Here is a 16,355-nt window from a genome sequence, read left to right as displayed (position 1 = left end):
TCTCATTCTGTAATTTGACGTGGTTTTCGAGGGATTGTGGTATTGTGAGCAGAAAAATGTATTGTGTAAATCTGCTGCGATGGCAGGACTCCAGGTTCTAGCTCAGATATTTTATGAGTTCCAGGCTTTCCTGTCTGCTTAAAGGAAATGCCCTCTTAATTCCATTCCTCTGTTTTATTACAGAGAAGGTGACTCTGAAGAAAGTCTGGGGTCACCCAGTGACCTTAGTTTATCTCTAGTGTGTTGGAGCATCAGTGGCAAGTATCTGGCTGGAGCTACAGAAAAGATGGTGAACATCTGGCAGGTCAATGGTACGTCCTGGTCCAGTACAGTTTTGGTGCAGCTGCCAAGCCTCTGCATGTTTGTTTACCCCAGTGTTTCACTGTCCAGTTTAAATGCCAGCTCCCACAGTGTCTTGTGGACTTGTTTAGTTTGAGAAATGCACTAACCCCAAGTGGATATGTGATATACATCTTGGAGAGGAAGACATTTAGTCCCTCTGATTAGTAATACTGGGAGCTTCATTCTGTTGCTTTGCCTTACAAAAGTCACCAGTTACTGTGCTTGTGGTGATAGACAGTCCCAAAGAAAAGTATAAATGTACTGGGTACCAAAGAATTCAGCTTCCTCCCTTCAGAAAACTACCTAAATAGAATGATAATTGCGATTTGTTACCTAGATTTTTTGTGTCTGCAGATTGTAGTGAACCGTTGCTTTGTATTCTTGTCACTTAGGTGAATTTGTAGTATGTCCTAGCTCTCAAATAAATATCTTTATTTTTTTTTCCCATGGAAAGCATTGCTTTCTTTTCTTTATGAAGTAGTTTTATCAGACTTTTTGATCTCCTAGGAGGAAAAGGCTTATTAGATCTTCAGCCTCACTGGGTGTCTGCTCTAGGCTGGCCAGAAGAAGGGCCAGCTGCAGCATGGACAGGAGATGCTCCAGAGCTGTTGTTAATTGGGCGCATGGATGGGTCTCTGGCTCTTATTGAGGTTGTGGATATTTCAGCCATGCACCGCCTGGAACTGGAGCACTGCTACAGAAAGGATGGTAAGAAACTGCATCAGGATTTCAGAATTTGAAATTGAAACTGTGAACACACTCCCACTTTTTATTAAGGAAGTATATAATAATATTTGGTTATTGTTCATGGGGTATGGTTTCTGGTTCATGGGAGGAGAAAAGTCAGGGGTATCTCTGTCTGCACCCTGATTCCCCCACTGCAAACAGTTAGTGGTGCCCTGATAAAATCCTCCCATCCCTTGCCATTGTGGACAGTCAGCAGGGATCTCCTGCAGAGTATGCTCTGTCTCCAGATGGCAGGCACAGTGTCATTTGGATTCTTCAAGGATTGCCATTTTTCCTTCATCGTTCCAGTCTCACAGGACATCAAGTAGCACATCTTTAGTGATATTGTGTGGTTTTGCATATTGCTTCTTCAGAAAGTCTACAGATTTATTTTTTTCTGGCAGAATCAAGTGAAGCAATATCTACTTGAAGGAAGTAAGTTGTTTTCAAAGCATTTTTTAGAAGCCTATCTCAGATACATGTATAAGATTCAGTCTACTCTTTTTCTTTGACCTGCTATAGTTCTTTTCACTATGCCAGGAATACAAATTCAATTACTTTCATAAAAAGAAGAATGAGAAAACTAGTACAAAATAATCTCAACAGATGTCATTACAGCGACACTCAGTTTTATCTCTACCATATGAATTCAAGAAAATTTTCAGACTAGAATATGTTAAGTGACCCTGGTGAAGGTGGACATTGTTATGCACTTCAGAGTTCAGACAGCTGCACTGCAGAAACCTGTTTGGTAGGAGTGAAGTTCAGTTTAGTTGAATGAATGTTTGTGTTGTCTGCTCACGCAGTGTCTGTCACATGCCTGGCCTGGTTCAGTGAAGACAGACCATTTGCTGTTGGCTATTCAGATGGAAAATTGCTCCTAGGAACAAAGGAGCCAACTGAGAAAGGAGGAGTCATTCTCATTGATGCACATAAGGTAGGTCTTAAACTAATGTATAATTTTTGTAGGAAAAGTCTGTTTAAGCTGTTCTCTGTATTAAAAGCTATTTATAAAGACAAGTGCAGATTATTTTAAAACTCCCCCCTATTTCTGATACACATATTAACATAATGCACTCTAAAGAAACAGTCTACCAAATGTAACAATTAAAAAGGAAAGATAAACTTGATGCCTTCTTTGCTGTCAGAGATTGTGAAGTGTTTGTACCTACAGTGGCAGAAGTGAATTAAGCATACAACTGTGCATTGACTGGATTAAAAAGACTAATTGTTTTACTTGATAAAAGTATTCATAATACATTTTAGTTTTGATCGTGTCACATGTTTTTGTTTAGCTTCCTATGCAAAGCAAAAGGTGTTTTTCTGAATATTCAGTTGCAAAAGTTTAGAACCTTTGCTTGGCCAGTATGTTCCAATGAGTCATTAATAGTCCGTGAATTATTTGTTAGGCTAAGAGCAGAGTTCCTCAAATGGAGGTATAGTAAGAGCATCTTGAGTGCTTCCAGGAGCTGCTCTGGGTGTGCGAGGCAGGGCAATCACAAAAGTGAGCATGCTGTCGTAATAAATCTGTACTTGCCTTCTTACTGTGGGCTGTCTTCCTTTCCTACTTCAAACTCAAAGGTACATCTGGGGACAAATAATCAAGAAAGGTCTGCAGTGAAAAGAAAACATCTTTTTCTGTGTTTCCCTTTTAGTTTCTTTCAGCAAACTTTTTGAAGTCTTTTAAATTTAATGGTTCTGAAATGTATCAGTATGACTTCATAACTGCAACTCACTGTCTGTGATTATGTGAGAATAAAATATCTGTTATTAGTAATTGAAAGTTCCATTAGCTGTGAGAGTTAAATTTCCTCTTCATCACTGTGTTAATTCATACCAGCTTTTCATTGTTTGCAATCCAACAGGATATGGTTGTTAGTATGAAGTGGGATCCGACTGGCAAGATCCTCCTGACCTGTGCCAAAGAGGAGACTGTGAAGCTCTGGGGGTGTCTGGGGGGCTGCTGGAGGCGCCTGCACTCCCTGGCACACCCAGCCCTGGTGAATGGCATTGCCTGGTGTGCTCTGCCAGGGAAGGGAGCCCAGGCCCAGCTGCTCTTGGCCACGTGAGTCAGTGCTTCCTTGCTCTTTCTCAAGTTCTTCTGCAGGTCTTTTCTACCAGTCTATAGTGTCTGTAGCAAAGAAAATAGTTGTTTTTTTTAAAAATAATATTCCTTCAGTAAGTCTGTTGCCATGAGATTTGTGAAGTTCCAGAATTCAAATAAACAGAGTGACCCTGGTTGTGTTACCAGCTGTTTTCTCCATGTCCAGCGGGTGCTGATCCTGTTGGAACTTTTTTGCTTCATCCAAATGTTTTTTCTGAGAATATGTTAGTAGAAATGGAAAAGCTACAGGATGTGAGGAAAAGGAAAAAAATGTATTTACCCATGAGGAACAGGCCTTTCTACTTTAGATCAATTGATGTAATGTGGTTTTATAGGAAGGTGGTGAAGACTACTGATATCTAAGTTAATACCAGACCACTTGATACTCTGTTAGTTAATATCTTTCTTTTGTTTTTCTGATGTCACCTGACATACTTTAGGGGATGCCACAATGGTTTGGTGTGTGTCTGGACTGTTCCCCAGGACATAGTGATCACACTGCAGTCCAGCTCAGCTTGCTCAGAAGGATGGTGGGAGCAAGAAACAAGTGCCAAGGTAAAAGGAGGAAACTTGGTGGGTAAGAAATTCTCTTTGCTCATTGTGAAGTTGAGAGAGGAGAAGAATGTGAGCAAGGTATTTAAATCTCAACATTTCCTGAGAGAAGAAATCTGCTAAAAAAAGTTTACATTGCGTTTGTGTATGCGTCAGCATTTTCAGAACAGGAAATTGAAACATTTATTTAAGATTAAGGCTGAAGATGATATTTTGATCTGTTTTCTTTCCTTTAAAAGTTGATCACTTTATCCTAAAATTTAGTGAGAGTTCAAAGTTTTTTTTGTAGATAAAGAGTGAAGATTATTTTCATCTACATAAATTGTAATGTAGTCTTTGATGTTGATGGCATTTTGTATGGGGAGGAAAGCTGATAATGTAATCAAAATATCTATAAAATATTGTCATATTCCTGAGGGTTTTTAAATCATTTAGTGGCACTTGGCCATGTGTGTGGATGCTCAGTATTTATTACAAAATGCAGACTGTGTGTTCTATCACGCTGCTGCCTTTCCTGGAAGCAATGCAGTGTTCCCTAAGTGTGCAATTCCTGCAGGATGGCTACAGGAAGGCAGTGGAGGTGAAGTGCATGTTCCAGCTCAGAGGACACATCACTCCTGTCCGCACTGTCGCCTTCAGTCCTGATGGACTGGCGCTGGTGTCCGGGGGCCTCGGGGGCCTCATGAACATCTGGTCCTTACGGGTAAGATCCTCTTTGCTGTGCCTGATTTTCTCCTTTGGAAGAGTGTCTGAAATGCTCAGGCTATCAGACCAGCCTCCACCCCACCTCATGTTAGATACCTTAGAGAAAGCGTGGTATAAGATAATGTTATAACTTTATAAATTATAAAATACAAATTGAAAATGTACTTAGAATTGAAGTGCTTTATGGTTCAGTATTGATTGACTCTGTAGGTTTGGTCATGTTAGTTAGGCTTTGCAGAAGCAGACACTTCCTTTGTAGTTAAGAACAATATTCTCTTACATTGAGGACTCTTTAAAGAGCCAAATGAAGTGGATTATTAAACACTTCTAAATCCTTAGTTATTATATAATATATATAATATTATATTATTATCTTCCTAATATGATAAAAATGAGGGGTTGCTGCTTTTAGGTCAAGCAGTTCTGTTTTTCAGTAGTTATTGAAAGCCTGTGAGAGTTCAGTTTTTCAGTAGTTATTAAAAGCTTGTGAGTATCATCCCTTAGGAATGTGTACGCACTTGAACAGAACTGTAGCTGTGTCTGCACCTGACTCCAAGCCCTTCTCTCCCTAGGATGGCTCAGTGTTGCAGAGTGTTGTGATAGGATCTGGAGCTATACAGACTGCAGTATGGATCCCTGATGTTGGAGTAGCTGCCTGCTCTAACAGATCAAAGGTGAGACACAAATGTTTGGACCTGTGTGTTTTCTGGCCCTATGGAAACCAGGATGGTTGGTGATAAATCAGTGGAGCTGATTGATCCAGCTTTGTTAATTTCTGCCATGTGATGTGCTGCTCAGGACGTGCTGGTGGTGAACTGCACCTCGGAGTGGATCTCCTCCAACCATGTGCTGGCCACGTGCAGGACGGCGCTGCGGCGGCAGGGGGTGCTGGGGCTGAACATGGCGCCGTGCATGCGCGCGTTCCTGGAGCGCCTGCCTGTCATGCTGCAGGAGCAGTACGCCTACGAGAAGGTACAGCACACCTGAGCTCCTGGCTGCCAGGGGCTCACTGCACAGGTCAGCTGCTCGCAGGCTTTCACCACTTCCCTACATTCTACCTGAAATACCTTTCACTGCTCTCAAAGTTAGTAGTCTCCTAATTTGAAAATACTTCAAACATTAGAAAAACTTTGATTAAGTGTGGAGAAAGGTATTGTTCTTAGGACTAGCTTTTAAGGACTTGTGTATTGAGGTGCTTGATGTGTGTTTCTAACTGGTGTTTCATGTCTCTCCCCACTGCCCTGCAGCCCCACGTGGTGTGTGGGGACCAGCTGGTTCACAGCCCCTACATGCAGTGCTTGGCATCCCTGGCTGTGGGGCTGCACCTGGACCAGCTGCTCTGCAACCCCCCCGTGCCCCCCCACCAGCAGAGCTGCCTCCCCGACCCCTCTGCCTGGAACCCCACGGAATGGGCCTGGCTCGAGTGCTTCTCCACCACCATCAAAGCTGCTGAGGCCCTGGCCAAGGGAGCTCAATTCCCAGAGTCCTTCACTGTTCCAGACCTGGAGCCTGTTCCAGAGGATGAGCTTACTCTCCTGATGGTAAAAGTTGATGTGTTCTGCACATGGTATGATGCAGTGAAACATGTCTGAACTGTAAGCGTTTGTATTTAGTAACACAAGCACCAGCAATAAGTGTAAGGGTTTTTTTAATTAACTGGTTAGTGTACACTGTTTAGATTGATCTCAGTGTGTGCGTGTAATGAGTGCAAGTCAGTTGCATATTAAAATACAAAACAACCCAAAACTATGACAGTAATTTTCATATGTGATAGGAAGAAATGCAGAGCTATGCGGTGCTATTTTAAGAGTAACATTTTGTCATATTCCCACACCAAATGATTTTGTTAATGCCAATCCAAAATACAAATTTTTGATTAAGAATTTTTTATAAGCAAGCTTATAAGGTTTCAAGACAGTGTTTGCAATTGAAACTTTGAAAAGCCCTGTGCATCAGTAAGTAGAAAAAGATGACTTGATCACAAAATTAGTTTTTCTTTCATTGATTTGTATCGCAGGTCATGGCTAACAGTGTCATTGCTAATTGGCACACATTTGCTCTTATTGCTAAATTGTTTAGAGTAGTTTAAATATTGTTCTTAGGAAAATATGTGTTGCATAATAGAAAAATAATGTGCATCTCTTGAGCTTGATGTGGTAAATGTGGCTTTTGCTGTGTAGGATAACAGCAAGTGGATCAATGGCATGGATGAACAGATAATGTCTTGGGCAACGTCAAGGCCAGAGGTCAGTAAAATTGCTAGTTTGAAGGGTTTGGGATGTTTTGGAGGGGTTTTTTATTCTTTTGAAATATGGCAAGCTGTTGAAAGTGCTCTTGTTCTAAAGGCTCCTTTCCTGCTCTTCCCTAGGACTGGCACTTGGGAGGCAAATGTGAGGTGTACCTGTGGGGAGCAGGGCGGCACGGGCAGCTGGCCGAGGCTGGCAGGAATGTCATGATCCCTGTGGCAGCACCCTCCTTCTCCCAAGCCCAGCAGGTGACCACTGAGAGCCACTTGAGGTTTCATCATTTGACATCTATTGTTTGTACAGCTTGTCAGAATCCCTCTCTGAGTGTCTTTTCAACTTGTTGGTTTGATTTACTCTACCTCAAAACATGGGTTTCACTGGAAAGGAAATCTCAAATAATTTGACAAATTCAAACCAAGAAGCCACTGAAATCTGATAACAAAGAATTATTTTATATGAGCATGATTTGAAAATACATACACAGCTTTCACGTAATACAGTGGCAGTTTTGCTTCCTAAAATAACATTGACTTGGTATAATTTTCTCTTCCTATAACTGCAAAGAAAACATATTATAAGGAGATGATGCACTGCAATGCAAGTATTACAGCACTGCTGCATTTAGCATATAATTTATTAACATTCCTTCATGTCTTTCTAACCTAGGTGGTTTGTGGTCAGAATTGTACTTTTGTCATCCAAGCCAATGGCACCGTTTTGGCTTGTGGTGAAGGGAGCTATGGGCGCCTGGGACAGGGGAATTCTGATGATCTTCATGTCTTAACTGTCATTTCAGCACTGCAAGGTAAAACTGCTGGCTTTGAGAGGCGTCCAGTGATGGAGCACTAATAAGGATTTTAGTAGTTAGTATAATTGTTTCTGCTGATGCTCTTGTTGCAGATTTACTCAGTAAAATATTGTAGTTTTTAATTAAAGGTGTGAACAGCTAAAGCAAGATCTTCATATTTCCTTAAGATTTAAATAGCAATATGTTAACATTCCTTAATTTTAAGAGGACTTTGGGGGAGATGTTCAAATTAGGAACATTTAATTTCAAAACTAATGGTAGGACAGAAGCCCAAATTATCCATAAGAAAACAAAGGTTTTGTTCAAAATCAAAGTAAATTAATTGCTATAGAAAGAAGCCTTACTGCAGTTCGTTCCTTTCCCCAGACCTAATTGGCTGCCACAAGGCACCTCTGGATAAATGTCTGTTACAGGTGACACTGAGCTTTGTTTTCTTCCTTGTCTTGCAGGCTTTGTTGTGACTCAGCTGGTGACCTCATGTGGGTCTGATGGGCACTCCATGGCTCTGACAGAAAGTGGGGAAGTGTTCAGCTGGGGAGATGGGGACTATGGCAAGCTGGGCCACGGCAACAGCGACCGGCAGCGACGGCCCCGGCAGATCGAGGCTCTGCAGGGGGAGGAAGTCGTGCAGGTCTCATCCTGTCCTGTTCCTTTACAGCTACAGGCCTGGGCCCTGTGCTGTGCAGTGCATGGCAATGGCAGCTGCTGCTGAGCAACTGCTGCTGCTCTGAGCTTCATGGGCCAGGGGGTCATGTCCAGTGAAAGGATGTCAGTACCACAGAGATACTTAGTCTCACTCGGTGCTGGAATGGACTGAAAAAGAGGGAGCACAGAGCAAAGGAGGCGTTTAAAGTGCAGGCAGGATTTATAAGCTCACCTTTGACCTTGTCAGGTGACTCTGACCTTGTCTTGGCCACCAAGACCTCCTCCTAAGTACTAATGATGCACAAACCATATTTGCTTTCTTCTGTAGGTGTCTTCATTGAAAAATTAGATAATCACACAGAAAATTCTTCATGCATGTATTATCCAGTCCCCCTCCATAACATTGCCATTGAAAAATGTTAAGAGTTGAGTTGCTGGAGGAATCATTTAATACTAAAATGTCAGCTCTTTAAAAAGGAAATACTAAAATTTTAGCTCTTCAACAAGGAATATAATTTAGGGTCAAGAAAAGTGTTACTTATGTACATGTAATAGTCAATATAAACTTCCACCCAGATCTAAAATGTGTGCCAAAATAATGCTTATTTTACTTCCAGATGTCGTGTGGCTTCAAACACTCAGCTGTGGTGACAGCAGATGGCAAACTTTTTACATTTGGAAATGGTGATTATGGTCGATTGGGGCTTGGAAATACTTCCAATAAGAAACTTCCAGAAAGAGTGACGGCGCTGGAAGGTTACCAGATTGGCCAGGCATGGTTTATCTAAAATTAGCAATGTGTCTTAGTTGAAAGCTCGTGCTTTAACATATTTAAGTGTTCAGTTGTGGTTTTTAGCCTTGGGTTTTATTTTGATTATGATGGCAGAAGTTGACTATGCATTATTTTTAAAATAATTACTTTTCTGACTCTTTTGATCCTCTTTGTGCAAAACCGCTTATGTTTTTAACATTTTAACATTTCAAGATGTAGGCATTTTTAAGCATGAATTCCTGAGATTTTCTGTATTTTTCATCAGGGAACACATGTATCAAAGGATAATATCCTTTGGTTCTATGAGCTGAGAGAAAGCAAGTGCTGAAAAAATACTACTGTACTTTTTCAGTTGTTAGTGTCTTCAAGACACTCTAATAAGCAATGGAAGTTTTAGTGGTTTTAAAAGGATAGTTCATTTTTAAAACACAGTTTTTCTTCTTAAAGGTAGTTACTATGTTTGAGTTAGTAATTCAGCAAAAGCAGTGGTAATAATACAATTTCTCTCATCCAGGTGGCCTGTGGTCTCAATCACACTGTGGCTGTGTCAACAGATGGCTCCATGGTTTGGGCTTTTGGAGATGGAGATTATGGTAAACTTGGTTTGGGAAACTCCACTGCAAAGTCCTCACCACAGGTGAGATTCCTGGGAAAATTATTCCTTGCATAAACTTTCAGTGCTGTTAAAGGTGTTGTACAGTATTGAGAGTGTGATTTCCAGATGTTATTAATTCCATGGTGCTATTGTACAGTCTGGCACAAGTAATTCTGATGGCAAATTATGCTGAGCCTGCTACTCTCAAGAGTTTCATGTACATCATAGTGGCTATGTCCCAGTTGCAGTACAAAACCTGAGGGTTGTCTTAGAGGAGAGAGATATTTCTTCTTTTGGAAACTGGGGAGAAGGTTGTTTACACACCCATCTACTTCTTCCCATGCCACTCCCCCTTACTCCCTGTAAAAAAATGGCATTTTGAGTCATTGTACATAGAGTAAAGTGTTCATTCCATTGGGAAAATGAAAGTGTTTCTGTTTCCTGTATTAATTAAAGTAGTCCTACAATGTGTGTACTGCACAGTGGGAATAAAAAAAATTCTTTTTTGAAAGCGGGAGTTGCACATTAAATGTGTGTTTGCTTTCTGTTCATAACCTTGTAATACTAGAGCTGTTTTTCCTTTCACTTTACCCCATAGAAAGTGGATATTCTTTGTGGAATTGGAATTAAAAAAGTTGCCTGTGGAACTCAGTTCTCTGTTGCATTGACAAAAGATGGTCACGTGTATACTTTTGGCCAAGGTAAGACAAGCTGCTCTTTGGACATTTCTGTGTATGGGCTTGCACAGGTGAAAAGGAAAAATATTAAGACACATTTCTAAGGCTGACCTAATGCTACTTCTAAGAAACATGCTGCCCTAATCTAAACTTTGAAGCTTGAACAAAGCAATTTTAACATACACCTGAAATCCAGATTTATAACTCTGTCTAGTTTGGTCTCAGAACAACCTTTCATTTTACTAATTTACTTTTTGAAGATAATTTTCCTAAAATTTCATTGAACTTCACACATCCAAAACCAGTGGGTTACTTCAAATATTACATTCTCTAATTATGCACATGCTTGCACGCCTTTAACAATCTGGGCCAGGAGGATTTTGACTGGATGAAACATGGGGAAACTTCTGAAGTAAGCTAATTAATGTTTGCTATAAACCCATGCATTTCAGTCTAGAGATCTTGGCTTGGTAAACTTTGGGCCTGTTTCAGACCGACCATGGACACGACAGCTTTAGCAGGATAATAAGCAGTGTAGGCAGCACGGGTGTGCAGGGAGCACCCAGCCCTTTGTCCCTTCAGGGCTTCCTTGTGTCCCAGCCCCAGAGGACACAGACCTGCTGTGTGCTGCAGCCCCTGCTTACCCTGCATAGAAACCCCAGTGCTGCAGCCCGTGGAGCTGTGCTTGCCCTGCACTGAGCTCCCCCAGTGCTGCAGCCCCTGGAGCTGTGCTTGCCTTGCAGATCGGCTGATCGGACTGCCCGAGGGCCGTGCCCGCAATCACAACCGCCCGCAGCAGGTGCCGCTGCTGGCTGGGGTTTTCATTGAGGACATCGCTGTGGGCGCCGAGCACACGCTGGCCCTCTCCTCCACGGGAGATGTCTATGCCTGGGGCAGCAACTCCGAAGGCCAGGTAGGCTCTGCTCTGCTCCTGTCCTTTGGGGAGGAGAGGGCTTTGATTTTACTTCTCTCAGCATGATCATGTTTTAGGCAATTTCCATTATTTTCTTGTTCACTCTCTCTGCTCTTCTCTCTGTTCTTTCCAGTTTGGGAAGGCACTCAAAACATGCTACCCAAATTACTCTAGCCCAAGCTTTTTGAAAAAATCACCAATTTTCTCCTAATTCTTAAGTGTCATCAGTCTTTTCAACATATTAAAATTTATGGTTGGCGTCAATCAGAGTTTTGAACTCTTTAGATGCTTCTCATAATGGAAATATAAATGAATCTTTTTAAAGGAGCGATTCTTTTGAAGTCAGAAAAAAAATTTAATAAATGAGACATTCTCCTCCTTCACCACATATAGTACTCAAATTCTTCAACTGCAGTCTAAAAACTTAGCAAAGAGCCTCTAGATGTATTAGCTACTGGTGTTTCAGGAAGTTTAGGCAAACTTCATTCTATGGTGTTTTAGGACTGAGTTTTTGAGCAGTCTGGTTGAGCAAGGTTTATGGAATAATTTTTGAGGAACTTATTTGAGGTGTTTTTTTAGGTTACTCTTATTTGTTTTATTTAATATGATACTTGGTATTTTTGGAAGAGAAAAGATAGTGTAAAAATGTAGAGAAATTCATTCTGAAAGCTGTTTGTATGATTTTTCTTGTGGTTTGAAATGCTGGTTTTATATTAAGTGAAGAAAAAAATACACTTTTGTGATACAAAATTTTTAACTCACAAGATATGGTATGAAACTCAGTGAAAAGTCACAAAAGCTTCAGTGAACGTTCTCTTTGCACAAACTGTGTTTTCATAAACTGGGATTTATATTGTAGAGCAAAAATGTTGTATAAATAGCACAGAGGAGATGCAGGAGCTTTGTTGTCTGTGTATGAGAGACTGCAATACAGGACTTAGCAGCATGGATCAGATTCTCAGTCTGGGAAAGATTTTTCAAGCAGTCTCCAGCTGTTTTCAGGTCTCTTTGACACCTGGATCTGTTGCTCCCGTTGCAGTATTTTGTTAAAAATAAAGGATGAAAATATATATACGGCAGGTATTTTTTATGACAATATATACTGTAAACAACTAGGATTTTTTGCCACCTGCTCTAAGTTGTTACTTGCAGAGTCGTACCCATCTCCTCATGTGTTGGTTGTTGTCTGTGTGCAGCTGGGGCTGGGCCACACGAACCACGTGCGGGAGCCCACGCTAGTGACGGTGCTGCAGGGCAAGAACGTGCGGCAGATCTCAGCCGGGCGCTGCCACAGCGCGGCCTGGACTGCCCCGCCTGTGCCCCCCCGGGCTCCAGGTGAGCACCCTGCTCCCCTTCCCTTCCCTTCCCTTCCCTTCCCTTCCCTTCCCTTCCCTTCCCTTCCCTTCCCTTCCCTTCCCTTCCCTTCCCTTCCCTTCCCTTCCCTTCCCTTCCCTTCCCTTCCCTTCCCTTCCCTTCCCTTCCCTTCCCTTCCCTTCCCTTCCCTTCCCTTCCCTTCCCTTCCCTTCCCTTCCCTTCCCTTCCCTTCCTTCCCTTCCCTTCCCTTCCCTTCCCTTCCCTTCCCTTCCCGTCCCTTCCCTTCCCTTCCCTTCCCGAAACTTCCCTTCCCTTCCCGTCCCGAAACTTCCCTTCCCGTCCCGAAACTTCCCTTCCCGAAACTTCCCTTCCCGAAACTTCCCTTCCCTTCCCGAAACTTCCCTTCCCGAAACTTCCCTTCCCTCTGGGGACTCCTGAGTGTTGGTGCCACAGGAATTTCTCAATGTTTGGAACAAAATTGCTTTTGTTTTATGGCCATATCTTATTTTGTTTGATATCCAGATTATCTTACTCTCCATTTGGCTTCTGTCGTGGTTCAAATCCAGCACCATGGAAGCTACTGCAAGGAAAATCACCTTCATCCCAGTCAAAGCAATACAACTGCCCTTTCTCAAACAGTGGTTTCTGTTTCTGTGGCAGGTGTTTCAGTGCCTTTGCAGCTTGGTTTGCCTGATGCCATTCCACCCCAGTATGGGGCACTGAAAGAAGTGAGCATTCACACAGTGAGAGCAAGGCTGAGACTGCTGTACCATTTCTCTGACCTCATGTACTCTTCATGGCGATTACTCAACCTCAGTCCCAATAACCAGGTGAAATTCCGTTTGAAAAACTGCCTTGGCTGTGTTATTCTGCTGGAGAGATTTTAACCAGGTCTAGATAGACCTTAGTAATAGGCTCTGTAATTTTTTGGTAAAAAAAATAAGAATAAATAATTCCAGAATGAAGCAAACTTTGTGAAGGTATTGTTTTACATTTTCACTTATGCTATCACTGACAAGTCAATGTTCTGGTTTCCAAAAGCTTACTAGCCTCAGAACTAAAACCAAAATTGCTGAGCTGTTTCCCAGAGCGATGAAGTGGCAGTCAGGGTTTTATTCTGTAGAGAATGGAATGGTATCCTTTACTGATACATTGATTCTTCCTCCTGCACTCTTGCAGAACAGTACATCTCATTACAATGCTGGCACATGGGGGATCGTGCAGGGCCAGCTGAGACCCCTGCTGGCTCCTCGGGTGTACACCCTGCCCATGGTGCGCTCCATCGGCAAAACCATGGTGCAGGGCAAGAACTACGGCCCCCAGATCACTGTGAAAAGGATCTCCACCAGGTCAGTGCTGCTCTCACAGGCCTGGTTACACATCATGTGCATGCTGGCATGATACATTGCCTTCTGCTGGCCGTTCTGAGCTCTCTCTGTGACCCAGTGTCTCGGAGCCTCTCCCTGAGAGTGAGTTACATTTGTGGCTGTGTCTCTTTTACCACAGGGGTCGCAAGTGCAAGCCCATTTTTGTCCAGATTGCAAGGCAAGTGGTAAAGCTGAATGCATCAGACCTTCGCTTACCCTCCCGTGCCTGGAAAGTGAAACTGGTTGGAGAAGGAGCTGATGATGCAGGTGGAGTGTTTGATGACACCATTACAGAAATGTGTCAGGTAGGTCTAGGAATGTTTTGGAAACCTGTAACAGGAATGTGTCACAGTGCAGTTGCAGGAAACAAGGCAATTGTAGCTTGACATAAAGGCAGGTCCTGAAATAAACATTTCTTTGCTACTTAAAATCATCCTACCATGTTTATAATCATCACTGTGGTGAAATATTCTGTCTTGTAATGCTATAATGTCTTAATAGTTCTGTCGTAAGTTTGCTTTCCCTCTTTCTAAGAAGGCTTTTTTGTTGTTGAATTTTAAGGAACTGGAAACTGGAATAGTAGATCTGCTTATTCCTTCCCCAAATGCTACAGCTGAAGTAGGCTACAATAGGGATAGGTAAGTTGTCCAGGATTTGCTTTTGTTGCAGACAGTAGTGGGTGAAGATCCAAATCTTCTATTGATTGTTTTATACCAAATGATGAGGCTTCATACTTATCTCTAGTCTAATTTTTCCTTCAGGGTGTGTGGTTACTTTGTTGTGCAGGCAGGGCATGGCTTTAACATGGGCTTGCTGGGTTGCTGATGGCAGAATTCAGAGTAACATTGAGATGCCAGGCTTTGTGCTCTGGAGTTCTGCCTCCCTCAGCCTCCAGTATTTTAACAGCTAAAGATAACAATGGTTTATTTGGACAGCCCTTGCTGGTAAGTGTGCTGCCAGTTACTGTGCTGTGGTTAGATGCGTTTTCCCTTTTATTTCTAATGAAGTAACATAGAAATAAAGCTCTTTTCACTGTTGCTTTGTCCTTTCAGGTTTCTCTTTAACCCTTCAGCATGTTTAGATGAACATCTGATGCAGTTTAAGTTCTTGGGCATTCTCATGGGTGTAGCTATTCGTACAAAAAAGCCATTAGATCTTCATTTGGCTCCAATGGTCTGGAAGCAACTTTGTTGTATCCCACTCATCTTGGAGGATTTGGAGGAGGTAGATCTGCTCTATGTGCAGACCCTCAACAGCATTCTTCACATTGAAGACAGTGGGATTACTGAAGAGAATTTCCATGAGGTAAGATAAGAAAGGTGGTGCTTTTAGATTTGTTCTGAAAGCAGTTACTTTATCAGATTGGCCTTCACATTAGTACTTCTATAATTTCAATATCCATTCTTGGGATAACAAGCACTTTGTGTGCATTTAGAAGAGTTTGTGATCTTACTGTATGTAGTTGTAGATGACCTGTAGTAAAATGCTGTGCTTGGATCACTGGAGTGACTTCTGCTTTTCCTGTTTTGCATAACAGATGATTCCTTTAGACTCTTTTGTTGGCCAAAGTGCTGATGGTAAAATGGTTCCCATAATCCCTGGAGGGAACAGTATCCCACTTACCTTTTCAAACAGGAAGGAGTATGTGGAGAGGGCAATTGAGTACAGACTCCATGAAATGGACCGGCAGGTAAGAACCCCGTTGTTAGTGGGAACAGGGGGTGATTTGTGTCTATTTCCATTACAGTTTATTCAATTATAGGCTTGGTTTTCTGCATCTTTCTGGGTCTCTGTGATTTTTCTTCCCCCACAAACTGTTTTCGCCCTTTGTTAAAATTTAGTCTTGTTTTTTCTCAGTAATTGCTCAGATGGCAAAAGAGTGTTAGAAATCAGAACTGGTCTTCCATTTGAGTAGCCCCACTTGAGAAAAAGCCTGCAATTTTGCATGCTGGGTATTCTAACTGGATATGTGAACAGCACAGAGACTGGCTAAAGTAAATATTATTGACAAACATTTGTTTAACTTGAAACTGTTTCTCTTTTGTTATAACACAAATCCTGCAAATATTTCATGGGATGTTTTGGGAAGTGCTCATTACCTATTTGCATAGGGACCCTTGTAAGACAGTATTCTAATTATAAGGTAAAGATGCCTGTGTGATATTATCTGCATTAGAAAACAGCTTCCTCATCAGAGGTACCAAATCCCAAGTCTTGCAGAAAAAGTACAGAATTCTCACCATACATATGAGCTGGAATAAAGTATTTTTTTCTGTTCACAGTTGCTTGGTTTACCATTGTTATTTGTGCCAGCAACTTGTAATTTTTAAAACAATTCTGTTTTGGATCAGTACATGTTCTTTAGTGTGCAATTACAATTAAAAATATCTGTAATATTCTCCAGGACTTTAAGAAACAATACAGCCCTTGAAGGGGCTGTGTGTGGGGGAGGCTGTGCTTGGCAGACATTGGTAATTCTGTCTCTTGATGCCATTTCTCAGCTGAGAAGTCACTTTTGTGTTGGGATGATGCAAGGAGTGGTGGAGTTTACAGCTGCTCTTCAAAGGTCTCTCCCATTTTTGGCCAATA

At 41.9% G+C, this 16,355-nt stretch overlaps 1 protein-coding gene across 1 annotated transcript in view; it reads left to right on the top strand.

Annotated features, from left to right (window-relative positions):
* HERC1 (HECT and RLD domain containing E3 ubiquitin protein ligase family member 1) overlaps positions 1 to 16,355 on the top strand; it is an 82,917-nt gene that overhangs the window by 64,740 nt on the left and 1,822 nt on the right. Inside the window, 24 exon segments of the mRNA XM_079317759.1 lie at positions 184 to 311; positions 850 to 1,050; positions 1,875 to 2,005; positions 2,934 to 3,133; positions 3,613 to 3,727; positions 4,281 to 4,427; positions 5,002 to 5,103; positions 5,228 to 5,401; positions 5,677 to 5,970; positions 6,610 to 6,675; positions 6,798 to 6,923; positions 7,342 to 7,480; positions 7,933 to 8,114; positions 8,746 to 8,901; positions 9,415 to 9,537; positions 10,094 to 10,196; positions 10,916 to 11,085; positions 12,282 to 12,420; positions 13,060 to 13,229; positions 13,579 to 13,748; positions 13,906 to 14,071; positions 14,328 to 14,404; positions 14,819 to 15,071; positions 15,304 to 15,456. Of these exon segments, the coding sequence (XP_079173885.1) occupies positions 184 to 311; positions 850 to 1,050; positions 1,875 to 2,005; positions 2,934 to 3,133; positions 3,613 to 3,727; positions 4,281 to 4,427; positions 5,002 to 5,103; positions 5,228 to 5,401; positions 5,677 to 5,970; positions 6,610 to 6,675; positions 6,798 to 6,923; positions 7,342 to 7,480; positions 7,933 to 8,114; positions 8,746 to 8,901; positions 9,415 to 9,537; positions 10,094 to 10,196; positions 10,916 to 11,085; positions 12,282 to 12,420; positions 13,060 to 13,229; positions 13,579 to 13,748; positions 13,906 to 14,071; positions 14,328 to 14,404; positions 14,819 to 15,071; positions 15,304 to 15,456 (3,685 nt within the window).

This window comes from Erithacus rubecula (assembly GCF_903797595.1).
Source record: "Erithacus rubecula genome assembly, chromosome: 14".
NCBI lineage: Eukaryota > Metazoa > Chordata > Aves > Passeriformes > Muscicapidae > Erithacus > Erithacus rubecula.
The sequence above is the reverse complement of the archived record's forward strand: the minus strand, read 5'-3'. Positions and strand labels throughout refer to the sequence as shown.